A 27,215-nucleotide genomic window follows, 5' to 3' on the forward strand; every position below is an offset into this window, starting at 1 on the left:
ATGGCCCATGCTCCATTCTTTATGTCTCTCCTGAAAGAGAAGTCTTGTCTTAAATCAGAGTTGCTCACTGTGCCTGATTTCTGAGAGAATGTAAGACAGAAGGGAAGAGGGCATGAGGAGAAAGAAAGAGTGAGAGGAGAGGGGGAGTGTGCTGGACATGCCAAATGTTCTAATTTGTCAGAACTTAGTGGCTGGGGTGTTAGTAGTTGTCTTTTATTTGGCTTTTTACTTTATGCTGATCAGTAACCTGTTTTCTGAAAGGGTTGTGCTTTAGTAAAGAAAGCAAAACAAATTAAAACGGACAGCCTAGCACATTTATGATTTAAAGACAATTCAGTGGACTTTTATATGTATATATGCATGATTTCCAAGATTATTTAAACGGGAATTGGATACCACAATTATTTCATATTGAGCATCATGCAACTTTCTATACAGTCATGTCCATATGTTTTGATACAGTTAATACACAGTCGCTATGTAAAACATAATATCATCGATTCCATTTTTTACACATGTAGAGCTTACATGTATACACCAGTGAGCATAGCTGTAGTTCAAGATTTGCTTTCCTTTCTTTCACTATAGTGTCTTCTTACAGTTCCATCATCGTCAGTCTCTCAGCAGAAACTCTGTCATTGCTTGTGGATGTTGTCATCCTTACAGTGGTGTTGAGGGATCTATATCAATCTTTAAGTGAATGCTCCAGTTTGTCTTGACCTTACTGCGAGATGGAATTTGTAAGTCATCTGTCCTTAATGGACTGTGGTAGAGTGATGACACTTTAGTGTTATTTATAACACATGTATGTGTTGTATTATGACATAAATTACTGTTTATTTTATACTAATAATAACAGGATTTGTATGTCATTTTTTGCTTCAAGGGTGTGGAAGCTCTGTTCCCCTGGCACATAGGTGATTTTTGTAACTCTGTTATTTTTCTGATACACTCTACAAGAGTAAAGGATTTAGTAGTATAAATGGGCCCCTGAGGTATTCTCCCTATGGTGCTCTAATGAGATGTGCAGGTGGTTATCTGTGCTCTCTGGCTAGTATGCTTAGCTCTTTGTTACAGTGTAAGCCAGATAGAGTGAAGTATGAGGGCTGCATGGGATAGGGGTGAAATCTTCAAACTGCCCAGCTTGTCTTTGGAGGAGGATGTATGTGTATATAACTTTTGCAATGAAAAGTCTTATGCACACACATTCTTACAGGAACACACACACATTCATGTGCAAAGTTATATTAGACTGCAACTAAGGGCTGCAACTAACTACTGTTTCTATAATTGATTAATTGTTCCATTACGATTTCTGTTAATTAATTGGGAAAAGAAAAAGAGCCATTATTAAATCAATCAAAACAAAATATTTCAAATTAAAAACTTTTTGTAAGATTAAAAGATTTCTTGTAGGACTTTTGGTGTTAGGTGGCATAATTAATGACATTGATCAATATTTTAAACCAACACATTATTTTATTATTATCCTTATTTTTTTTTATTAATTTAGCTTTTCAGATTACTGAAATGTTTACATTTAAACCAGAATATTCTTAACGTGCGTGCAGTAAAGTCTGACTTGACTAGGGAGTGCTTAAGATTAGAAGGAAACAAAAATGTGGTTTTACACTGAACAAAGTGTCAATGACTTACCACCGTGGCACTAGTACAATGCACATAATCAAGTTATTAATGTTGATTGGTTGTTTCAGATCTTTTAACCACAATTAGAAAACCTGTAAATTGTGAATAACTGCCACTGTTTAACTGTAGTAAAAAGTTAAACATTACAAGTCGTTGTCAGCTTTTCAGTTCTGTTTCACTTTCGCAGATATGAAGCTTTAGGCCTCTGTGTGTCGAAACAACAGGAACAACAACTTCTTTTACTTCTACAACAAATGACATTTTTTGTGTGCTTTCATAATTATACAGGGAAATTAATCCAAATCCAGATATACTATTCCAGAAATTTAGACATCAGCAGTTATTAAGCTATTGAGTGTAGTGTATGAATTCCAAGGACATATGTCTGCATTTAGGACACTCTCATCTAGCTGCTAATCAAAGTCGCCCTATTATTGGGTGTTTGTTTGCTGAAGGCAGATTAGCTTTCTGGTTTATCTGCCTGTTAGGGATTTGCAAAGTTTGCAGTTTCCGAACTTAACTGTTGTACTGCATTTCTTAATGAATATACCATAGTCTTTGAATGGATCATCCCTTCTCCTTTCTTCCTGCATTAAATTTAACTTTGAGGCCAATGTGATTTGTATTTATGTGGAGACAGTCATGGTCAGGTTGCTTTTCTATCTCTGAAATAGTCATGTCGACATAGAGGCAGGCCTTGTGATCTCACCATTTTGTGATGGTGGAAGATTGAGTTCCAAATTCCTGTGACGAATTCCAGATCTATTTTATCTTCATGTAGTTGGGTCTACTGTCTGAGCATTTTGGACTGTAAATAACGGTGCAGTCTGGATGATCAAAGCTGACAGGTGCAGACAGTTGTTGCGCCGTACCTGTAACTTGAGCTTGATATTGACAATTGTGTTTACTTGCATATATTTTAGCAGAGACGTTGCTTTTACCCTTCATGTTATTCCTTCTTTCTTCTCTGTCTCTGTCCTTTATTAAGTACTAATTATGTAAAGCTGCTTTGTGACGACAACAGTTGTAAAAAGCGCTATACAAATAAATTTGACTTGACTTGACTTGACTTTATCCAGGTGCGATGTTCTGTTCTCTTGTCTGCTCTCTGTCGGAGGAAAGGATGAAACTGTGAAGCTGTAGAGAAATGTTCCTTTGTATTGAATCACTTATAATGTGAGTATTGGTTTCACTGTTGTGTTACTGGGCAATAACCAGTCACTGCAGACAGAGGGGATTATTTCTGAGTTGTGGCATGCAGCAACAAGGGACTTTCACACAGACATGCGCTTCAAGCACGGTTGCATGCACAAGATATCCCGCGAGTCGATGCCCTTCTCGTTTGTGTGAACAACCAGTAGTTATTTTTTAGCTGTGACACTGCCACTTTGGATTTGCTGTGAACTGGTTTCAGAGTGGAACTTGCACTTGTGAACTTGAACTTGCGCTGGTGAATACGAATACACAAACCGTTACACCCCTAATATGTGTATATGTGTGATGTGTACCTAAAGATACAGTAGGGGGTTATTAAAGTGTGGGCCTTACATCATTATACAATAATGCCTGTTCAGAAATGTTGTGGCAATTAATGTCATTATTTTTGAACATCATAAACAACCTTATATAATATACCTATGTTCTAATACTTTATAAACTGTATTTAAATGGGAAATTGTGTGTTTTGTGATTAATTTGAATAATTAATGCTTTCAAATTCCAAACTGCTTTAGAAAGCTTCAAGGAGAGATTTTGTGATACTCTTTGAGTCTTTCAAGAGGCCTTGTGCTAACTGCCTCTAACTAATGCAAAACACATCTGGATAATACTAAATTGGGCCTGTGTTTGTTCGTCTGTGTTTGTTTACGGTTGTCTGCTGCTTTCTCAGTGATGTTTCTCCGCTTGTGAGGCCTTAGTTCAAATTCCTTCACATGTTCATGGCAAATTCCTTCAAGTATTTCCCTCTGTCTAGTTATATATTGCACTTATTTGCAGATCTGTGGCTTTTCCTCTCAGTGTTTGTTTTGTCAGGTCTACAAGTTGTAATCTCTAAACTCCTTTAGTGTCACACTTGTTTACCATTAGCTTTGTGCAGATGATCTGAGTTACATTGGACAGCTCCAATCTGAAACAAGTTTTTCTGTGATCAGATTCATTTATCCAGATCCTAAGGGATATTGCATAACTGACAACTGTATATAATTTTACAAATTTAAGAGATTCCTGATTTGTACCTTTAAGTAGCATCTTGGAATTTAAAAGAAATATATTATCAATGTACGTTTTTTTGTACTAAACTACAGACATGAAGGCACAACAATACAAATAAATTGACCTTGGAAATTAACAGGAATGAACAGATAATTATGGAAATTAATGGGAAGGAAAATAAGGTGAGAAACTTGCATATAGTTAGTATGAATATACTGAAGCATAATCTTAATTAAAGCTAAAATAATGAGATGTTACCACAACAGCAATGCTACTCCTCAATCCCAGGCACATGGCACATTAAACACTGCAGGGTTAATGAGACCATATCTAATTATATCTCATTATTTTAGCCAACATTATGCTTCAGTATATTTTTTGCCAACTATGTGTAAGTTTCTCACCTTTAGCTTCAAGTATTAAAATTAAAATTGGCCACACCCTTAGCAGTACTTGATGTCTGTGTACATAACCCTTGAATTGACCCAGCTTCTCATGTCTGCCACTTTCTCTTTCGACTGCATGGTTGTTGCGAGTGGTGTAATTAGGGGGAATTCCTTTTTGTATGCATCTACACTGTGTCTGGTTTTCTGTGTTTTTCTGTAATAAGTACCATTCAGACAATATTATTTTTAGATGGGAAGGTAAAGTGAAGTCATTTAACCAGAGGACTGTAATGTGTTTGAATCATTTACAAGTGATGGAAGAACTCTGTATGAATGGAATAGATGGGAGTGGATGCTTGTTTCATGCATTGATGTCACTCTAAGCAGGGTCCATACACAATATGTTTGACTACAGCACAGATACTGGCACTTACACACAGTATCTGTATCGACAATAGAGAGCACCGATACCATGAAGCTTACTGACTGCCTATTTTTTTTTTACATAGAACAGTGGAAACCGCTGACCAGACACAAAACTTTCTCATTTGATTACTACAGTATAGATGCAGTCGCCTACTACTGATACTAATACAACTCTGTTGCTTTTGATGTTATTGTCTTGACAGAAATTCTAGTTTTTAACATGCTACATATTTTTATTATAATCTAATTGCCCAGATTTCATTGTCGGCTCTTAAGTCAGGCTTGTTGCCAAAATGCTGCAATTTTCCGTTATGACATAACACCATGTGTGGCAGTATATCAGAAAGCAGTGTACTGAAAATGTCTCTGTGCTGTTTGTTTCATCACCATCTAGCAGAAAAAGGTCATGGACACATTATGGCTAGATATTTAGTGATTTCTACTTATTCCATGGCTAGTACAAATACTAAAAGTGTACTTAGTATTAGCTGTGTCTTTGTAAAAACTGCACTATATGTCTTAAAGTTTGTGGATATGTCTCAAAGTTTGTGGATACTCATTCAACATTTAGTCTGAAAAGATTATTCATAATTTTTCCTACCCTCCTTTTCTACAATAACAGCCTCTATTTTTTGGGATAGACATCCACTGCATGCCTTACAGTAGGTGTTGGAACATGCTGGTTGCTGTGTGCATTTTGTTACATACGCTAGAGCATAACTAGGTAACTGATGTTTAATAATGAATGATTCGTTTTGGATCACAAATGCTGCTCCAGCTCATCAAAAGTATTGGGTGGAGCTCCATCATTCCAGGAAAAAGATTTTCCACTCCTCCACAGCTCACGGTTCTCTTGATCTTAAAACTTTTAACTTTTAGCGTTTAACTACGTTCTTAAATCACTGAAATACATTCTTCCACTGTGTTGAGCTAATCATCTATATCTTTTTTGTTGTGTTGAGCTTAGCAGGGTATGCAAACAAGATTGATTAACATACCAAGGAACCAAATTTCACAAGCATTAGATTCACCTGAAAACCTTAAGCTGTAAGCCATTAGTAAAGCAAAGTTTTTTTTGTACTAAGTTTTTTTTTTTTAAATACAGTTTTGTATTTTTCTGCACTGTGGAAATTGTATTATTACTATGGTAATGGTTGTGTAGAGTGAATTTTTCCCATACGTTTAGTTATGTTTTTTGTTATCTGCCCACTCATTGATATGTTTGCAATTAAAACATTGCTTCAGTTATTAATTGACATTCTGGCCTATTTCCATCTTATTCCAGCTTATAAAAAAATTGTGGATCAGACGAGTATGACATGTAAGTGTTGTTTGACAGCTGTAGGGTATGTATCATTGAATATGCTGTCATTGAATATGCTGTACCATCTTAGGGAAGACTGTAAGAAACTAGATGGAACAAACTGTAACTTGCAGGACTGTGTTCAAAACATATAAAAAAACTTGGCCTTATGCATTTGTTTGTTGTTTTTTTCCTGTGGAACAAACCTAATGATCAAACAGTGTGAACCAAGCCAACACACCCCTATAAACATAGCTTACATTAAACATAACTTACATTATCTTTACAATTAAAAGTTGATTCAAAGTTAGCCAATTATCATTAATTAGTAAGATTATTACATCATTTAAGGCAGCTCTGTCACAATATGATTCCTCTCTCACCGTTATATTTTAGCATTTACTAGTCATATGCAATTATACTGTAGCGTGAATGTTAAGAGTGATGTCAGTGTCAAGGTCTTTTAACACTTGAATTATCCTGGAATAGATAGGTTAGCACAGGCTGAAGTAAAATGACACTGAAGTGGAAACTCTTACAAACAGAAGAAGAGGACATAACCAAGCTGACACTAGATAAACATGCCTAATGTACTTATCGTCCTTTCAACCTGCCTTCAGGGTAGTTTCCTTTCTCTCTCTCTCTCTCTCTCTCTCTCTCTCTCTCTCTCTCTCCCTCTCTTTCTCTCTCTCTCTTTCTCTCTTTCTTGCTGTCATTGCTAAAGAATTCACCATGTTCTGTTGTCCACATGCTGCTTTTTCCTCAGGCAGAGAGAAGAGAGTGAAAGAATGTGATTGAGCAATGGAAAGCAGCACACGAGGTTGCTCAGTTTTCATTGTGTTATCATTCTCACTGACATGACTCTGTACTCTGCCATTCACTGTACTCTCTGGGTTATAATGCTGAAGTGCTGACAGGAATTGTTGTGATCCTATTTAGAAGATGTTTGTTTTCAGAGGAGCTGGAGCAAGAATAGAGTGATGACGCTTGTTTATAAAGGTGAAGTGCTATAAAGGGAACAGCGAGTTTTGAAGGTATAGACCTGTAACAAATTAAAGAATTAAACAACATAGATCATATTAGTAGGGGGTTGTGCTAGTGCCACCATAAGTCAGCAAAGCAGCTTTAGTTTGGAGCTGTAATGGGAGAAATGAAAAACCATACCAAAAGATATTCTCTCAGTTTATGTTTTGATGATGGTGATACTACATTTAACTAAGTCAGTTAATTTTCTGCTGCTCATTTGGCTTGCCATATGGTATGTCATGACACCTGGCAAACAACATTGTAGTTTTTATAGTTTTTGAATCCTGTAAGTCCTGTAAGTTGCGAGGTGGTACCACCAAGGGTCTCAACAAAGAGCCTTAGGTGCCTATGATCCTGTTGCTAAATGCACAGGTGGTTCCTTTCTTGAACACCTTTTGGTAGTTATTGACCTCTGCATACCAGGAACATCCCAACTGATCTGCCCAATGTTTTGGAGAGTTTCTGATCCAGATGTCTTGCCATCATAATTTCACCCTTGTCAGTGTTTCATATTCTTACTTTTGTCCATTTTTCTGCTTTTAACATGTCACCTTCAGGAACTGACTGTTCACTTTTTACACAATATATTCACCACTTGACAGATGCCACTGTAGATAAACATTATCAATGTTTTTCATTTTACCTGTCAGTGGTATTAATGTTAGGGCTGATCAGTGTAATAAACCTGCATAGTCTGAGCATGTCCTGCGCTGGTCACGTGAGGAACAGTTGCACTTCTATTTTTCCTTTCATGCATGTGCTTCACACTCACTGAATGTGCTTTCCATGACCAGCTTTAGTTCTATTTACTGTTGTCTCTCACATGGACTAAAATGTACAGTTTATTTCACTTTAGTCATTGTTGTGGAAACACAAACATTTATGTATTTTCCTTTTGCTTTCTTAATCAAAAATGAATGTCAGCTGAGCTGAGTACAATCTGATTAGTATACATGTAAAAAAAAAATGTGATGTAACTTCTTACTGATCATTTTCCCAAATATTTATGGTTTTTCCATTTTTTGTTACAGGTCTTACAGAAAATGAGATTCATTTCCATAACAACGGAAGTCTTCTAGAAGAGCTGAAGTCAATGTTGGAGACAATGGACAAACATGTCCCAAAGATGCACCAGTCAAAAAGTCATTCTAGTGGCAGCCGTAGAAAACGATTTCTGTCATACCCACGCTTTGTGGAGCTGATGGTTACAGCAGATGCCAAGATGGTGCGACACCATGGACATAACCTGGAGCACTACATTTTAACAATCATGTCAGTAGTAAGTAATGTATCTTTCAAAATTACTTTTGTTCCTATGTTTTTTTTGCTTATGCCTGTTGTAGTCTAATGCATGAATCTAGTTTTCCTAAAATGCATTCATTATCTGTAGGTTAAGCTTCTATTATTTTTATAGATACAGAGCCACATTCTTGGTGGTGACTCTGTATATGCCAGTGTAAAACAAGCAGTTGAGTGCAAATGTGCAAAATGCACTTAATGTCAAAACAAAAAACATTGTTTTGCTTGGACTCTTTTTTAGTTTGTTTTTTTATTGTAACTAGTTAATGTTTGAGGCCAGAGACTGCTAGGAATTAGCTTATCTTACTACAGTCAGAAAACTTCAAAAACTAAAGACATACTACAGTGGAGAACATGGTTTAACTTAGTAAATAAGGATATGTTACAGGATATAATAAGAGCTTTAAGAGTTCACAATCATTGTATATGACATTTGCATAATGTATTTTGTGTATTGTAGTGAGAGAACATGGATTGGAACAATACAGAATTGTAATTTCCATCAAGCTGATGACAGAACATATTAAATGGCTGGGCTTCAGTTTTAATGTGTGTCCCATATCAGTTATATCAGTATCAATTGATCTTCTACATAGCATGTGCTGTATTATTCATTGTAAAAGGTGCAGTCACATAAAATGCATAACACAAACAAACCATGCATGTCAGTTGAAGTATTGTTTGATTGGTTGACTTCTTTTCCAAACTCTAAACATTTGTGTGTTTTTTAACATCAAGTAATCAAATCTGAGCACACTGAGAACATCTTGGTATTCAGCTATACAGTGATGCTTAACTCTGGAGAACATTCACTGATCTTATTTTCATGTGGGCGAAATTCCTGCACAAGCAACCCTGATAACTGACAGGTAAAATGTAGCTGTCCACCATGCAGGCTTCCCTTTAGCCAGTGTTTATTTTATTTTCTAAATGAAAACAGCTAAAAAGTAGTGTTTGCAGCTGCAGTGTTCTTTTAAAGGTGCCATTTTATGTTTTTTTTTAGCATTAATAGTCTGAATAGAAGTGCAGAATTCTTATTAAATCAACCAACCTCCAAAATGTGATTTGGACTGTCATTTAGATTTTTGTTGTTGTTGTTAATTTGGTTAATTATGCGTATTTCACACTGAATAAATCAGCACTTTCAGATGCAGTGCATTTATGTTGCTTCTTCTGGTGCCTCTTTGAAAGAACAATATGAAAAATTACAATAAATTGTTAATTTATTGCAGATTACTAACAGTGCCTTTCCTGTTCCAGATTCTTTGATTAATCAAATTGATAATTGACTAAGTAATTGATTATAGAAAAAGTTAAATTAGTTGCAGCCCTAATTGGCATTATTGATTGTCAATTAATTATTGCAGCTGTAGAGTGAATCTCTGTTGACATACAGCAGTTTAAAGTGGTACACATAGCTCACATTTAGGTGTCTAAATTCTTACAGTAACTTTACAGATACAAAACATCTCTACCAAACCAAACTCTGTTAGAAACCCAGCTGTGGCAGCCAGAGCAGGCAGACTTTGCTCCACTATTAAGAGCATACATCAGCAGCAGTTCCAGCCTGAGAGTCTGATACTACCCTAACCAAACAGACAACTCCAGTAATCCCTAAAACTTCTCTCCTTCCTCCTCCTTCCACTCTCTTTCTATCCCCCCACCCTCTCCCTATGTGCTCTGTTTAAAGTTCTTCTTGCTGTATTTTTCTTTTTGGCACTGTAATATTCTTAGTGTTTATATTGGACAAATGAATTCCTGTCAGGCTTGTAGTGAGCAAGAAACATTCAACTGGTTTTCTAAATTGCCCAATTTCATGGGGTCTCTGTTTTGGGTAAGACTTTAGTTGGAAGCTGCTTAACATGATGGTTAAATATGGTTCATTAGTGTTTTGTCTTTTGATTCTCTTTGTGCCTCTCATTTTAGGTGGCTGCAGTCTACAAAGACCCTAGTGTGGGAAACCTCATCAATGTTATGATTGTCAAATTGATCATTATTCACAATGAACAGGTATGTATCTCTCAGTAGACAGATCTGCATTAAGATTGAGTCTATTAATTAAAGGACAGTCCCAGCGATTTTTGGGGTTTTTAATTTCTGTGTAATTTTATTGTCGAGATGTAAGTACAAGCGTTTTGTGTCTCAATTGTTTGATTAGTGAACACATAACCACACTCTTGATATGTATTATTGGTTATGTTTTAGACATCACATCCACTTTATATTGAGGATTTAAGTTAAAAGCTGTTTCTCTACTCTTTCGTCACCATTTTAGGAAGGGCCAAATGTGAATTTCTATGCTGCTACAACACTGCACAACTTCTGTGTATGGCAACAGAGTCAGAATGTTCTGGATGATAGTCATCCCTCCCATCACGACACTGCACTGCTCATCACCAGGTACCTATATCTGGATATCAGTATAATTTGTTCATCTATCTATCTATCTTTCTATCTTTGTTGTTGTTTTACTTTTCCAACGTTGAGGCATGTTACAGCAATTTAACAGCATACTAAATACTGCAGTTAACTAAGTCAGTAAGTTTTCTGCTGCTCATTTGGCTTGCCATATAGTATGTCGTGACACCTGTCAAACACCATATAGTTGTATAGTTTTTGAATATTGTATACATTGTATTTTGTCTATTTCTTTCGTGCAGGGAGGATATCTGTCGAGCAAAAGACAAGTGTGACACATTAGGTAAAATCATTCTCCTGTAGTCCTCTGCTATCATCAGAACCCATAATGGTGATTTCTAAAAACTAAGAACTTCCAAACTGAGAGTTATGGTAAATAAGTGTAGGAGTGTCCTAATAGTCAAGGCACTTTTACTAGACTTCATTAAACTTTCAATACCCATTTCCATTGTGTAACATTGGTCCTGGAAGAGATTTGTAAATATAGTACAGTTTTCTCAAGAAATCAAATGGACCTTCTGTAAAGGCAATCCATCCAAGTTACTGCTACTTTGAATGTAAAGCGAGGTACATTTTTGCTGGTTATTTAGGCTGGATATGATTTCTGTGCTGTTGCATCTAACATATCTTAGTGATGAATAATATTTTGTATTCCTAGAAAAATTACATTCTTGTCATTCTGATCATAATTGTGCGTTTCAGGTCAATTCTTAATCAGAAATCAGGAGTTTGGTGTATACACTATTGGTGTATACCTTGTGTTGGTGACCTTGATCAGCATATCCCTGCAGTAGCAATGTCTACCATACTTCAAATGACAGAAAGCTTCCAAAGAATCTTGACTGTTGTAACCCCCACCATGTAATGGGCTTTTCTGAGATGTGGACAGCTGTGTTTTTAGTGGGAGCAGCTGTGTGATGGTCATCTTGGCTCAGTGCCAAGCAGGAGAATAAGCCTCATGACAGTGGCTTACATTAAAGTGCACTCAGTGACCTGTAATGAGTTTTTCTCTGTAACGGCAGGTGTGTATGTCAGGGTCAGTTATCCTCCACTACTCTGCATATTAATGTATGCAATGAAGTTCCCAGAGTTTTCACCTATACTGAACCTCACAGTACTAAATGTAGTGTTGATTGTTATGTTTGTTCAGACTCACTGCTGTGCTGTCACAATGATATGACATTATTCTGACCTTAACTCTGCTACCATGTGTGTCTTCCCTGTATAGGACTAGCAGAATTGGGCACAATGTGTGATCCATACCGGAGCTGCTCTATCAGTGAGGAGAACGGTCTGAGCTCTGCCTTCACCATTGCACATGAACTGGGCCATGTGTAAGTTTCGATCCCCTGGAGGGGTCCGACTGGCTAAAAGTTTTCCCCATGCATTGCACAAAAGCCCTCTTATCCCCCTTGCCAGGGCACACACAGGTGCAAAGCATAATAAACCATGTTTAATAACAGGCCAGTTTTAATACCCTCTCTGTACTCTGCTCTCCTTTACTTTACTGCACCAAGCATGGTTTAACCCATGTGGCTGAGCAAGATTCCAGACCCAGGCTGTGAGTGTTAAAGGAGCACTTCATTCTAAAAGTAGCATTAAAAGCTATCAAATTATACCCCTCTACTAACTGAAACCAATTAAATCAAATCAAAGTTTCTTTGTCATATACACAGACATGGTACAACTAGCAGTGAAGTGTTTTGATATGGGATGCAGGCTTAGGATATGGTAAGAAGTTGAGTTGGAGGTATATATTTGCAGTGTGCAAAAGTGTGTGTGTGTATGCAGTACTATACATTGCTGTGTGTAGCAGGTGTGTGATGGCATCACCTGTAGTGGTTGGGGTGGTATGCAAACTCTAGTAGTTCTGTGGGGACGGGCAGTGAAAAGGTGATGAAGTCTCTGACTTAACACGGTTGCCTGGGGGCTTAATGAAATGTCTGTGACATGCTTTGGTCAAAATACCACAAAGATCAAGCACCACAGCACCCATTCTGACCCTGTCTAAACAGCCCTGTTCACAACAGCCGGTTTGAGTGGCCGTTCCTTCCACACACATAACCATGACCTAGAGCTTTTCAAGTTAGTAAAAAAACTTGTACAGAAAACCATTATGTCAAAAAAATTTTCTGCATCAAAGTGAATGATTGATACTTGCTATTCCTTCTGATTTGGATTGAGAGATATAATAAGAGATTTTCATATGTCCCCTTTAATGTTGTTTGATGTGTTGTTGTAGTATTATGCAGTTTTGCATTCTATAACAGAATCGTCCCCCAGTGTCATGCTACCACCACAATGTTTGACTGTTGGTATGAGATTCTTGTGCTGTGGACCTTTTTCAGAAAAGGAATCATGAAGTCAGAGTGTTACCCTGACCCTTCCGGGGTCACTGTACCCCACATTCATTAAAATATAGAGATGGAACATGGCAAGTTGTCATTCAATACCATGTAATTACCATGTAAGTTTCTGTTGTGATGACATTGGCCTCCATTTGTGTCTGTTTTCACAACATGCCACTATCGCCGCATGCGTGAATGTATGATGGGGTGCTTATGAATAAAGCTTTTGTGGACAGATGACCATCTTCTAACATATGACTCAATCACTCAAAATCTGTTATGCATAATTCTCTGCAGTACCCCCATTATCAGTTAGTGAATGGGTCCAGTGTCAGACTGCATGTAAGAATGGCAGAAATTCTCCGCCCCCTCAGAGTTGATAGATGGAGCAAATTCCAACAGCTCAAGTGGGCCTTGCATTGAATCTAACACCAGTGACCCTTACTGTGTAAACTAGTGCCAGTTGGGCCTGTTTAAATAGGGAGCAGTTTAAGACAGGGAAAGCAGTGGATTCATTTGACAAGATCTTATCCTACTTTTGTTGGTGGAACTGTCTCTACTGTCCAGAAGGCTTTCTACTAGATTTCGGATCATTACTGTGAGGATTTGAATGCATTCAGCAACAAGAGCGTTACTGAGGTCAGGATGCTGGATGATCACCACCCCAGTTCATCCCCAACTTACCCAAAGTATTGATTCAAGCACCATCATTCTAGAGAACATGGTTTCATCGTTCCACAGCTCAATGCTGGGTGATTTATATCTCTCTAGTCCACGTCTGGCATTAGGCATGGTGCTAATAAGTTCATGTTTATCTTCTCCAGAAAGTTCTATTCTATTGACAGTTACTTCATTATAATTCGTCTCACTACTAGAAAGCTCACTGTCTGCAGCATTTCAGTTGTGATCTTTTGCAGCAGCTTTTCTCATTCACTTTACTGCAAGACTGTTTCCTGTCTGCACATGGCCTTCACAGACACATAAGAAGGCAGTAGAGTCTTGGCACTGAATGATTGTGAGATAGAGTTGAACGCGTGACAGTTGATCTAAAAGACTACAGCTGAAAAGACTTGTGTTGATGTTCGCATCCGTGACCATACCAGACTGTGATTATGATTTTCATTTGATCCTAATTCAATAAAGATGTCCTACACTAAGGCTGCCTAAAAACTTTGACAAGAATTTGCTTTTTTATGTGTATTTTCTATGTATGGCTGCTGCATAAGAAATCATACTTCAAAGTTGTACTGTCCACCACACTCTTCATAAGAAGTATCAAGTTGTATTAGACTATTAGTTTTATTCTAGTATTTGTTTCCTAATGACTCTGTTTGTGTTTCAGCTTTAACATGCCCCATGACGATAACCCAAAATGTCGAGAAGCAGGAATGAAGCATCAGTATCATGTCATGGCACCCACCCTGAACTATGACACCAGCCCATGGTCCTGGTCAAAGTGCAGCAGAAAGTACATCACAGAGTTTCTGGAGTAGGTGTCTGTCTTTTCCTCATTGACAGTTTCTCTGTTGTCTTATGATAACTTGTTTACCATGCTAAGGTACCTATGGTTGGTTTTGATGGACATAAATTGAATAAGTAATAAACATAAGCATTATAGATAATGTGTAGGGAGTCCGTTTTTATGGAATTCATGGCCGTTATTTGTTGTGCAAATCTTGTTTGATCCACCTTACCCTTCCTCTGTCTTTTTCCTTTTCTCTCTATTTCTCTCTATTTCTGTCTCTTCTCTTCTCTCTCTCTGTCTTTGTCTTTTTTTTTACTCTCTCGGTCAGAGTGACTCCGACATTGGACAAACAGTCATTTAGTCGTTGGCGTGCTTTGTCCCTCAGCAACGGTATCCCGGGGCAACGATTCATTCACGGCTTCCAAAGTGGAGCAGCAAGCAGCAGTCCTGACTGAAGGGCTTCCCTTTAAGATGGGAAATGTCAGTTAAAATTAGATTCCCGCTGGATGCGAACCTTTGATCTGCTCTCTGGCGCTCTTGCCTGTGGGACCTCCACAAAAGACAGCCTTGTTGATGAGGGCTTGTTCAGTGTGTAATGGCATCGAGCTGGGGATGTAGGGTTACCGGCCCAAGCAAGGGTGGACTTTCTATCGGAGGATCCGGTCTGAGCATTTCGGTAAAGGGAAAGGAGAGAATGGGGCAGTGTAGGAAGGTAGAGTTTATTTCCGTTCAGGCTGTCAAGAGAGCTTGTGGGTGATTTGATTGGAACTTTCACATATGAAACTAAAAGGGAAATGTCAGATGTGGGGTGAACTGACAGTGTATTTCCATACTGTATTTTTTTGAGAAAAATGGATTTGCTAAACAATGACAATTTAGGAGGCGGCTTCAGAGCTGGCATCAGGGTGCTTCTGTGCTGGTGGGAACGATGGAAAGTGAAGCCCACTGCTTCTGAATTCACCCTGAGTAACAATGCACAGCATTGATGGCCATAACACTTCCCAAGAGGTGGAATGGTTAAGTACATCGGTGTTTTGACTGCCCATTTATCTTCAAGAGCTCTCCAGTCCATAACACTGTCAGTGGTTTAAGAAGCACACATATTCAGAAACGAAACACTGACACACACAAATAAATACACACAATATAACATACAATGAAGGATGCACAAACACACTTTAGACAAAGGGAGCCTCGCCAGGTTGGATTTATGTATGGACTTAATCATAAAAGCAAGATAGGCTGCCTGACTAATTTAGTTATTTATGTGCAGTAAGAAAAACATTTCAAACTCCAAACTGTGAACCCTATTGACAAAAAACCTTTCTTTAGTTATTGCTAATGAATATGCACTAGTTTTTAACACACATAATAATTTCTGGCAAACATGTAATTTTCCACTGTAATGCCTCTTCTTTGCAGCTGGGAGCAGACGTGGGGAATTAAGCAAGCGACAGACTCATCTGCAGTAATTAATGAGTTGGCTGTTCTGAAGCCTCTTTTATTTTGGACACGATTTTTAGTGTCAGCTCAATTAGCTCCATTTGCAGGACATTAATCTCCCCCTTTACAGTTCACTACAGATTACTGAGCTCTCAAGGAATAGCAGAAACTGGCTGAATACACGCCGCACCATACAGTTGTACGTTTGCACACACCTGGCAAAATTATATGTTTTGTTGATTTGCAAAGTGTAAAAGATTTTTTAAAGCCAGGAAACAAACTGAAATATGGCATATTCTGTGGATTTAAGAATGCATCTTGCCTAATTTAACATATTGGGGGGAAAATCAAGCATAACATAATGGTACATTTTATATGTTATGTTTCATGTTTTTCAGTATGCTGTGTTTGGCAGATAAACAGTAACTGTGAAACCCGCTTATTAAATTATTTAGATTATCCTCTCTCTCTCTCTCTCTCTCTCTCTCTCTATATATATATATATATATATATATATATATATATATATATATATAATTATTTGGATTTGTTAGTGTAGTATGCAAAACTTGCTTTCAAAGTTTTCATCATTTGGACTATAGCCAAAACACTAGGTTTCTGTATTGGACATTGTTGGATGTTACACATTATGTAGGAATATAATGTCATCTGTATGTCATATATACACATATGTCATCTAACACAAAATAAATTGATTCTGATTCCATTATGGTCATTTTCTTTGCCAAAACTGAATAATAACTGTAAGTCAACTGTAAATCAGTAAAACACAATTACCTGTCATATTCAGGATGATATCAAACACAACAATACTACATGTATACAGACTTATTTTACTCCAGTGATTTACAGGTGTGGACTTTGTGTCCACACCATAGGGCTTAGGCCTGTCCTCTGTTTTGATAGACGTCTTGCATCACACTGTAATATAAGAGAGTACTATGAGAAATAACACTTTTTTTGTCATGCTGTTTTAATAACTGACCCATAATGTTCCATATACCTGTGCTGACAGCACCTTGTTGAAAGAGCCTCACTTTAGGCCTTTGCTGTGAGTCTTGAACAGAGGCACACCTTTCTTATAGCTTTGTGTGTTGCCCTCTCATTGCTGAATAGATTAATTCCCTAAAGCACACATACTGCACTTTTTTTTTGTGCTTTTTTCCGTGCCTGAATACAAAGGTGCCTCTGAGTGTTTGAAGGCCTGAAAGAGCAGTGCAGTGCAGTGACAGGGGATAAGCTGAGGTAATGAGTAGGCTCGGGGGATCAGCTGGGGCTGGGTGAAACAGGTGTTTAGTCCCCCTCATGGCGGACAAATTGCACGAGCAGTGTCAACATGTCTCATAATTACACATCAAGCTGCTATTGTGTTGCTCAGTTTCCTTTTTCTCTGTTGGCAAAAGTACACAGGTAGTGCAGGAAAAAGAAAGAACGCTCATGCTGTGGATGTTTACTGTATTTTATGAATGAACCTCTGATACACTGTACTAAAAGATCTTTTCAGAGTCTAAAACAAGCAGCTGAATACGGCACTTTGGTAAACATGTTTTAAACAGCTGTTCTTTTGTGACCCTCCTATGTAATTCAAAGGCTGGGTGTGGTAGACATGCTGTATGCCACCAGAGAGAGGGTTCTGTTGGGGAAGCTCTGTAAAGAAACTTCATTTTTGGCAAGTGTGTATGGGGTTTCAAATCCCCCCATTTTGTGCATTGTGAGGAGGAACATAGAGGTCCTGGGAGAGTGTGTCTTTTCTCACATCGAAATGCAGTTTATTGTGTGTGGGATGAAGGAGAACTGAGTAAGCAAAGTCATTTTAGTGACATGAACAAGAAAAGAAACAGACCACCCACTGCTACGCTAACACAAGTGGAACACTAAACTTTCATCATATTGCCCTACAACCAAGAAGCTAACACGAAAATGTGACAAGATAGATGTGAACTTGTAGTGAAAGAGACAAAGTTATACTAGTGAAGACAATGCTTGCTAAAATTGTATTATGTATATGTAATAGGTATTGCTGAGGTCAATGTGCCTTATTTCCTGTTTTTGTTTTCCAGTACTGGTTATGGAGAGTGTTTGTTGGATGAACCAGTTGGCAGGACTTACGATCTTCCCGTCAAGCTCCCAGGTCAGCTTTACAATGCGAATCGACAGTGTGAACTAATGTTTGGACCTGGCTCTCAAGTCTGCCCATTTATGGTAAGGCTAACCACAAGTTTTACATGTAGTATTGTAGTGTGTGGTATCATCCTGAATATGACAGGTAATTGTGTTTTACTGATTTTCTATGGAATTGCCTGGAGTTTAAAGCAAACCAATTGTGTGTGAGCATTAGCATAAGCATTCATATATTCATAGATGATGACATTGGCTACATAGGTTTTCAGCATAGTTTGATATAAAAAAGACTGTAGCATCTTCAAATAAAGTGTTTTTGATGGTTGCCTTGAGATTTTAAAGCATTCATAATTTATTCCTTACAGGTCCCATAATTAAGCACCGTCTTCTTCCACATCAGTGTTTGACATAATTAGGACATTAAAATCTATTGTGCGCTCTTGAGCGCCCCCAGATTACAGCAAAGGTCAACCACATTCTTGTGGTTTTAGTGGCAGATGATTAAAGGTTACATTTTGTATTAAAATGAGTCAAACACGCATCAGTATATATATCATTATCTCCATAGCTTTAAAATGGAATCTTTACAGGATAAGCAAAAAACATTTTAATAGAATTCAGTGTGAAGTTATTTAGGAGAATTTCTATTGGTTTATGCATGTTCAACACATTGTAAAGAATAACAACTGAATTGCAGATTCAAATTTTATGAAAAAGAGAAAACCTGCAAAAAGAGCTTACACGTTTTGTGTGATAGTGATGGTATAGTCTAATTGTGGAAATCTATCCCCCACATCCCAGAAACAATGCAAGAGGCTCTGGTGCACCAGCGCTGAGGGGGATCATAAAGGGTGTCGCACACAGCATATGCCCCTGGCTGATGGAACTGAGTGTGGGCATGGCATGGTGAGACTTTTCCTAAAATTTAGTTCTTCTATTTTTGTCTGACAGTCAGTGGTGCAATGCCTAGAGGTATTGCTGATGAAAAGGATAATGTAAACTTTGTGCTTGGCCCTGAAACACATTGTGAATAAATTGGGAACACATTGGGAATAAAGACAATAAAATGTAGCAGATACCTGCATTGGATTGCATGCATAAATTAACTTATGTTAATGTTTGAGAATTATTTCATCAGGGGAATGTGCATCAAAAGCTGGAGCACTATGCAAGACATGTACACTACCATAATAGAGAAGCATGCATTGTATTCCTGTTAATAAATAACAACATGAGACCCTATTTAGCCAAAAAGGCCTGTCTGTCCTGTACGACTTGTAACATTAGCAGTCTGAACTCATAGCAAGGTTTTTCTTGTTGTTGTCCACCTTAGGGATGCTATGCTAATTAGGAGCATTTTAGTGCACTGTGGAAGCAATTGGGGGGTTGAGAAGAGGAGGAGCATATGGGCTTTGAAATAGGATGCCTTGCAGCGTTTTCAGTCAAGTCACCTTGTTCTGAACCCACGACCCCCAAGCCTCTTTAAGATGCGGGTGAGTGGGCCATTGGTCAGGGAGCTCTGAGTTGAGACTAGCTTTCACACAAAAGGCCCACATAACTGATTCAGACTCAGGAGAGAGCTGAGGAAAAAAGGGGGTCCTTATTCCCTTTTTTGTCCATTTACCCACAGGAGGCTTGCAAGGAAACTTCAAAAACTCTGTGTGAGTTCATGGTGGCCAAGTATCACAAAACAGAGGCTAGGCTAGCCTGCCATTACTACACTATTTCAGTGCAGAATTGTTAACTGGGATAGCTAGTATCTTAATCCAACCAAAACAACCGTGACATAGTTGTGGGATTTCTGTGTGCCTGGAAACCCTCCTCTTGTTCTCATTAACTGCTGGATGGTCATGCACAAGGGAGTTTTCTGAGGAGAACCATTTGTTGTTTGTGCCTGATTTGTTGCTATGAGGTCCCAAGTCTGTCTGATTAAAACCAAAGAACCATGAAAGAGTTCATCTCGGTGTTAAATATGTCATCATTATTCATTAGTGAAACGGGCCTCTGATTTTGTGTGGTGCTATAATTAAGTCTATTAAACATTCAACATTCTGATTATTTGACAGGCTGTAAAAGCATTCTACAGTGTAACCTGCCTACAATTACGATTTGTACTTCAAACAGTTTCCTTATTGTTTGTGAGGAGGCAGAGGGACTCTTCTGTTAGTTTACAATGAACGTGTTAGTTGTTAGCTGGAACTCCACAATGCTGAAACAACACAAGGACACAAAGGCCCTTCTTTTTTCTGTTTTTACCCTTCATGGCACCTGCACCTTTGTTTGTGGTGCTGGGGGCTTGGTGTCATCTCCTTGCAGGGTACTTTGAAGTGGAGGGAGTTGAAAGAAATGGGGCTCTCAGCCTCAGCTCACCTGTCTGTTTAGAGTTCTTTAATGTGGGGAAGAACTCAGGGTGGCTTGTTAAACATCTCTCCCTTTTCTCTAGCTATAACATGATGTTAAATGTCATGTCAGAGTCGCCAGAATTTAATGGATTACTTGTGTAATGTGCTGTATTACTTTAGTAATACTTCTATTTGGATTTTAGGAAGAAATGCAAAAAAGTGTCAAAGTGCTCCCTGTGGGGACTTCTCAGTAGCTGAACTACTATACTTCGAGTACATAGTAACCACATTTTTAAAGGCACCCAATACTGCTGATAATTGCTTTGACTCTTTCTAGTTCAAACTCTCACCCTCCACTCTCTTTCCCTCCGTTTTCTTCCCTCCTTCCCACTAGCTGGGCACTGGAGTGAGTAATTTGGTCACATGACCCTGGCGGTTTGCCTGTCAACTGGTTCAGTGAGCCTTACCCTAACGAGGGCATCCCATCACTTGTCTATAATACTGCCACCACTCTCCTCTCTCCAACCAGTGGCCTTTCAAAAAGCATGGCCCTGGAGAGACGCTCAGCACAGCCAGTCTGTCTACTGCCATCCGTGAGGCCAGCAGACCTACTATCCACACACTCCTTTGAAAAGCTTGCTTGGATTTCACTAGCTTGTGGGGGGAGGGGTGGGGCCAAGAGGAGTGAAAATATCAAACTTCGAGTGCACAGTTACTTTAGAAAGGCATTACAATGTAAGGTTTAGTCTTTGCATGCAGTAGTAAGATTTGTTGTCTAAGATTTGCCTATAAAATTATAAAAGAAAATATGTTTGTGGAGATTACATTATAGCCTTAAGTACAAGTGGTAATAAAAGTAAATAATTAGCTTTGTTAATTCAGCATTTTCTTTTCTAATTCATGTTAAACGCCTCTTCCTAATCTTCTCAAGACATTTTACAAGTCGTTTTATATATACACACCACAAAAGAGGGCATTGTGCTTACTCACAATTAAACTCAGGGGAACTCTCCCGCGCCTTGCAACCTGCCCTCGTCTCACACAATTGGATCGAGATAGTAAAGTCTTGCAAAAGTCTGGTGGAATAGAATTTGCTGGCGGTGGCTGTGCTGCTTGGCCGCCGTTGCTGGCAGCTCTTGCAGAGCGTTCGGTCGGCTCTCTGCTCTACACCTCAATGCTCCACAGTGTGGATCGATGTCACCTTGCTTTCTAATCTGTCTGCCTTTCCATTGAGACGCCCAAAAACAGGCCCATGGATTTGATTTAACAAATGAATTGTTGTTTTGGTTGCCATGCTCTTGAACATGCCAGGGCTATCTAGTTAGAAGGACTTAAGCTTTTTCTGAGGTTAGGTGCTGGCTTGTGTGTCCACACAAGTTCTACCAGTTCTTTGTTACAGGTCTCAGGGAAGCAAATGACACTAAAACATGAAAGTCAACATGCAGTTTCTTTTAGGTTTGTCTAGTCATAGTGAAGTCACATTGAATCACAGCAGTTTTTATCCATCACAATTAAAGTGAGCAGATTTGTCTTTGCAGTTTGTTTGGATATAAATGGCCTTTTGTTAATGTTAGCAAACATTTCAAGGCTCTGATAAAAAATTACAAGGGACCTATTTTCCTAAGCATGGGACTAGCTGACATCTGTGTTTATATGTATGCATGTGATTGCATAGTTCTCCCTGGATGATGTAGTCCCTCTACAGGTATCTGCTGCTGTGCTGGTTGGTGAGGGCTATAAACTGTCATTAGGAGCTAAAATGACTGCTTTGGACAGCTGTTGCATTCACCTACACTACATGCATGTCTCTTTTTAGTCAGTGTTTTGCATGGTTGCAGAAAAGAATAATGCTTGGTTTTGCATTGCCTCAAACTTGCTGATTTCATGTGAAATTTTTTACATAATTTTAAATAAGATGAGAGACACTTTTGTGGGTCCCTTTAATTATTTTCCCCCAAAAGGAATTAAAGTTATAATGAATCAACAGACTGGTAAACACAACTTTGAACAAAATTGCTCTGTGGATACCATATTTATCTGTCAAATTGCAACCTAATTACTTACCAAGAACATTTCTTTGTTTTATAATCGTAGTAATCATAGCAGCCCTATATACACACTATTTACATCACAGTGACGGCAAACGATCGCATTGCATAGCATAACAAACTTGTAAGAACTTTGTAATTATTCTAGCGTCTTACTGGACAATGTTGCTGTCTTCTCTGGGTCCTCTCTATGTCAAGTTTGCAAAGGGATCTGGTTGAGTTACTCTTAGGGCCTTGTACCTGGCTAGCACCCACTTGCTTCCTCAGCTGTCGCGGTGCTTCACCCAGACAACTAGCATTTGCTTTTAGCCTTTAGCCCGTTGTCATTGTGTTAAGCCTCAAATGTGTGCAATAATCATGGGGGTGCAATAATGATGAGCCAAAGCACAACAGTTTAATGGAAGGGAAATCTTAATGCTAAAGCGTACAGTAGGGTTGGTCGGACAGACTTTTTATCATCTCCAAATATTACTGCAATATACGAGGAGAAGTGTACGTAACACAAGTCGTGGCTTTCATCTCATCCTGCGTTTTTTCAAAACTGAAAAATATACAAAATCAGATACAGAGTTCAGTTTGCTTAAAAGGTCACCAACTAAGTGAACACAGAGTCAGGTGAATGAACTATTGATCAACTATTTTCAGGCACATTAATCAGACTATCCATTTTTGCTTGCCCTCCCTGTTATGGAAACTTATCAGCCTATTTCCAGCATGTGACATCAGAAATACCATCCTCATTTGGAGAAACTGTAATTTTAAAATGCAGCTGTTACACTGCCCAACACTAGCATACAGTAATATTTGAGAGAGCTGTGCCCTTGCAAGTTTTAGGAGCAGTCTCTGGGAGAAAAGATTTGGTAAACTTGGTATTAAAATTAGCATGCTCTGAACCTTGGCTTCAGATCCGTCCACAGAATTGGAATGCCGACTGTGAGCCAAGCCTAAACATCAGTGTCTGACCTCAGTGATGCTCTTGGAGTGCAAAAAACAATTCCAAAAGAGTGGAAGTTATTTAGCAGGGAAAAGTGTCTAACTCCATGTAAATGCCCTTGAATTTGAAATGAGATGTTAAATAAGCGCATATGGGTAAGATGCTCAAACACGGATGTAATGCAGTGCTTTTAGTCACCTTTACTTCAGCTAGGCTGAGGATAGGCAAAAGCACAAGGGCTGAAAATATATACTTTTTTTTTTACATTGTTGCAAATTTCCTGTAACTTTACAGACGTATAAGACATCATAGGTCCATGACCAGATCATATGCTTTGGTAAATTCTGAAATAAATGTAATTTTACATAAATTACAGTGATGACAAATGTTTATGTCCAGTCCAATGTGTGTGTGTGTGTGTGTGTGTGTGTGTCTCTCAGAGTGCAAATTGAACCCTGCTGCGGCTAGGGTGAACTCCAACCTGAAGCTGTGAAAAAGCCAACATGAAAGCTAATGTCTTATGGAAATGGCTGTGTTAAAATGAAAGAGAGTTGGTTTTTAAATCAGTCAGCGTGTCCTCTCATTCTTGCACTGATGTATACTTTTTTGAGCAAAATGATGTGCTGGAAAGGGGCTTCCTTGCAATTACAGGGTAGCTCTAACCATAGAGCACCTCACTGGAGCAGATGCTTTTTTTGAATGACTTAGGGTTGCAGTTTATTCAGCACTGACCTAAAGCACACACGTCATGCAGAAATGTTATTTGAGCTGTGACAGGCTGGGATTATTCACTGTTGGAAACTATGTTTTCAGGTAGATCTGTAGGAAGTAAGCATCTATGTGGTGGTGGTGTTGAATATGTGTGTGTGTGTGTGTATGTGTTTGTAAAACTCTAATTTGAAACATGTGCTGGAAACAGCTGAGCTAGTTGCAACTTTTAGAGGCAGTCTGTTCACTCTTTTTATTTATTAGCCCTCTCTCTTTTTGAGTGACTTTGTGAACACTTTAGTGTTTGGAACACTATTTGGAAATTGAGTGATGGTCAAAGATTTCCCTGTAGCCAGGAAAGGCACCCCACATGCATGGCCCCAGTGTTTTGGCCCTCTTTTCTTTTTCATCTGAACTCTTTTCTCCCCTCCACCCTTTCAGGCTAAATAAAAGCGTTGTAAACATGAAATGCCAGCAGGGAAGGGAATGCCTTAAAGGCTTAGACTGGCTTCAGACTGTGGAGCTGTCTGATAGGCTGCGCCCTCTTCAGTCTGACAGCTTTCAGGGTCCTCAAGAGGAGCTCACTGGTGGTCCTGGGCTGTCCACATACTCAAACACCAAGGACCAGAAATACATACACAGACGTTCACACTGGGCCCAGAGTGCTTGTAATTAAGGGTTCTGCAAATAAAGGAAGGGATGCTTAACGTGAGGAAGAGCTGGGTGTGAACAAGAGCATAAATGTTTTAGGGAAACTGTGTCTGAGATCAAGTTTTTAATAGAAAGTTCTTTCCATAAATTATCATAATATAACATACAATGCAGCGGAGCTGTAGATTAAATGTATTCCTGATCATCAGCCAGTCTCAGCAGAGGGACATTCAGTTTAATGTATAGTGCAGTTAATAGGAAATGACGCTATAACAAGCTATAAGAATTGATTTATGACATGTTTGTCTATGTATGTGTTTTTGTATTTAGATGTGTTTTGCATGTTTGTATAAATATATGTGCATGTAAAGGTCTCTTTCACAGAATCACTAATTTGTCTTTAAGGTCTTGAAATAGAATATGGTATAGTATGATCATATAATATATGTATATATTATAAATATATTAGCTACATAATATATATTTTTATGTAGCTAACAGCTCAATCAAGTTTACACCAATAGTTAGTGTTATTCAGAATTAGTTTTTCGTGTATGAAGATTTGAGAGCTTGTGAAAAGATGGAAAATGTTGCCTTGCTGGCTTGCTTTTTGCACTGCTGTAGTGAAACATTTGCATTCATTTAGCCCAAGCCTGGAGTGTTTAACACCTGTCTGTCATTTAATATAAGACTTTTACTCCATCATAATTTCATCTGAACTGTCTTACCCAAACCCTGCTTCACACATGGCAAACTTAGGTTGAGCCTAAGGCTAAGACTACAACAACCCAGCATTAACTAACACCAGCCTGTTCCAATTTCTAAATGACCAAATAAGCTAGTTTAAATTGAGGAGCATTAGAACGGCTAGAAACAGAACAGCAAATCAAGAATTTGAGTTTGTTTTGGGTTTTTTTTGCCTGATTTTTTTTGTCAGATTTGAATTTATAGTAAAGTTTTAAAGTGGTTAGCTTAATGAGGAAGTTAAAGCTTCCAACGTTAACTTCTACAGACATTATCGGACCCACAGGTAAATTTGTGCTTGTGTAAATGTCATGTTGAACTAAATGTTTTTATTCAATACATTTTCAACTTATTTGAATTAGATCATTTTAGGTGGTTGTACTAGTTTGCTACTATTAGTTATTTTGACTCTATGTAAATGAATCAGATAACCTCAGAGTATCTGGTAGGTTTTTATTATTTTTATTTTTTATTCAGAGAGAATGTTAGAGGGCACATGGAATAGGTGTCTGGAATGATTGTTGCACAGACCTTTCTGTGTTCCAATGTCTGGTCATTTAGCTGAAATACAGGGTGTGTTTGGGTGCACTGGAATGTTGCACTGGTGCAACATGGACCTCTTTTTCTGTAGGCTGACTTTGCAGGTGTTCACCCTGGGTCATGGCAATGTAGTTCGCTTATGTAGAGTCATGTACAAGCCAGGCTCTCATCTCCTGTGGGAAAATGGCTTTTATGGAGCTTTCTTGATCTGCATTATGCAAAGAGGAGCAGACATTGTAAAATGTGGTCAAGGAGTGTATAGCTCTGCCCTTACTCGCATATGGAGAATGTGTAGCCATGATTAGTTCTGTCAGAGTAAGGAGGAAAGTGGGAGTGTGCAAAGAGGAGGCCTGTCTTCTTTCGCCTGTCTTCTCCTTTAGCCCCTCTCCCTGTTTCTCTTTTCCACAGCAAGGTGCTTTGCCTTCCACAGATTTCCCCTTTGAACCCAGAGGGATGAAAGACAGAAAGAAAAGCATTTGTCTCATCATTAGTTAAACAAATTGTATCATTCACCTCCTAATGATACGTGGCTGTAGTTTTGAATGTAAGCTTGTAGTGTGGTATGACTGAAAGATACAATAAAAAACAATAAACCCTGTAGACAAGATATATATATATATATATATATATATATATATATATATATATATATATATAATGGAAGTGTGTGCTTTGTGCCAAAGGCCATGATATCTTGCCATGGTATGAATGAGCTAGTCATAAAGAACCAGTGACACAATACACCAGTAATGGTCGTGGTGTCTTAGCCCTTTTAATAGTGGGTCTTACTTTGTTTTGTAAGTGTAATTATGAGATTCTGGTAGAGGAGAGAGAGACAGAATGACTGAGGTATAGAGAAAATGCAAGACCAAGTGATATAGCGATGCAGGGAAAGACAGACAGAGAGGTAGTGAGAGAAGAAAACGGGATGTCGGAGACTGTAATGAGCTCTGTCACTGTTATCTGTGCTCTTGGGTTTCCTTATCGGTGTGTGCGTGCCACTACCACGCCTGCTTTTGCGCTGATGTGTGCCAGCAGTGAGCCTGTGCTGGGGCGATGCAGCGAGACAGACGCCGGGCTGTCCTGCATTCTTGCTGTGAAAGGAGCCCACCACCATCGTCGTCCGCACCATGG

At 38.6% G+C, this 27,215-nt stretch overlaps 2 protein-coding genes across 4 annotated transcripts in view; one reads left to right on the forward strand and one right to left on the reverse strand.

Annotated features, from left to right (window-relative positions):
- LOC140548993 (small ribosomal subunit protein eS17) overlaps window positions 1-27,215 on the reverse strand; it is a 351,034-nt gene that overhangs the window by 308,409 nt on the left and 15,410 nt on the right. The window lies entirely within an intron of this gene.
- The window catches only part of LOC140548991 (A disintegrin and metalloproteinase with thrombospondin motifs 20), a 78,090-nt gene that overhangs the window by 12,267 nt on the left and 38,608 nt on the right, over window positions 1-27,215 (forward strand). For 2 of the 3 annotated variants that reach the window (XM_072672170.1, XM_072672171.1), the window contains exons 4-11: window positions 8,031-8,278; window positions 10,225-10,308; window positions 10,574-10,698; window positions 10,959-10,999; window positions 11,945-12,050; window positions 14,407-14,553; window positions 18,054-18,195; window positions 18,916-19,020. In XM_072672170.1, the coding sequence (XP_072528271.1) occupies window positions 8,031-8,278; window positions 10,225-10,308; window positions 10,574-10,698; window positions 10,959-10,999; window positions 11,945-12,050; window positions 14,407-14,553; window positions 18,054-18,195; window positions 18,916-19,020 (998 nt within the window). Of the gene's footprint in view, window positions 1-8,030; window positions 8,279-10,224; window positions 10,309-10,573; window positions 10,699-10,958; window positions 11,000-11,944; window positions 12,051-14,406; window positions 14,554-18,053; window positions 18,196-18,915; window positions 19,021-27,215 lie in introns of those variants that run through there. The other variant, XM_072672172.1, reaches the window with a different exon arrangement.

The sequence above is a fragment of the Salminus brasiliensis genome, chromosome 2 (assembly GCF_030463535.1).
Source record: "Salminus brasiliensis chromosome 2, fSalBra1.hap2, whole genome shotgun sequence".
NCBI classification, from domain to species: Eukaryota; Metazoa; Chordata; class Actinopteri; order Characiformes; family Bryconidae; genus Salminus; species Salminus brasiliensis.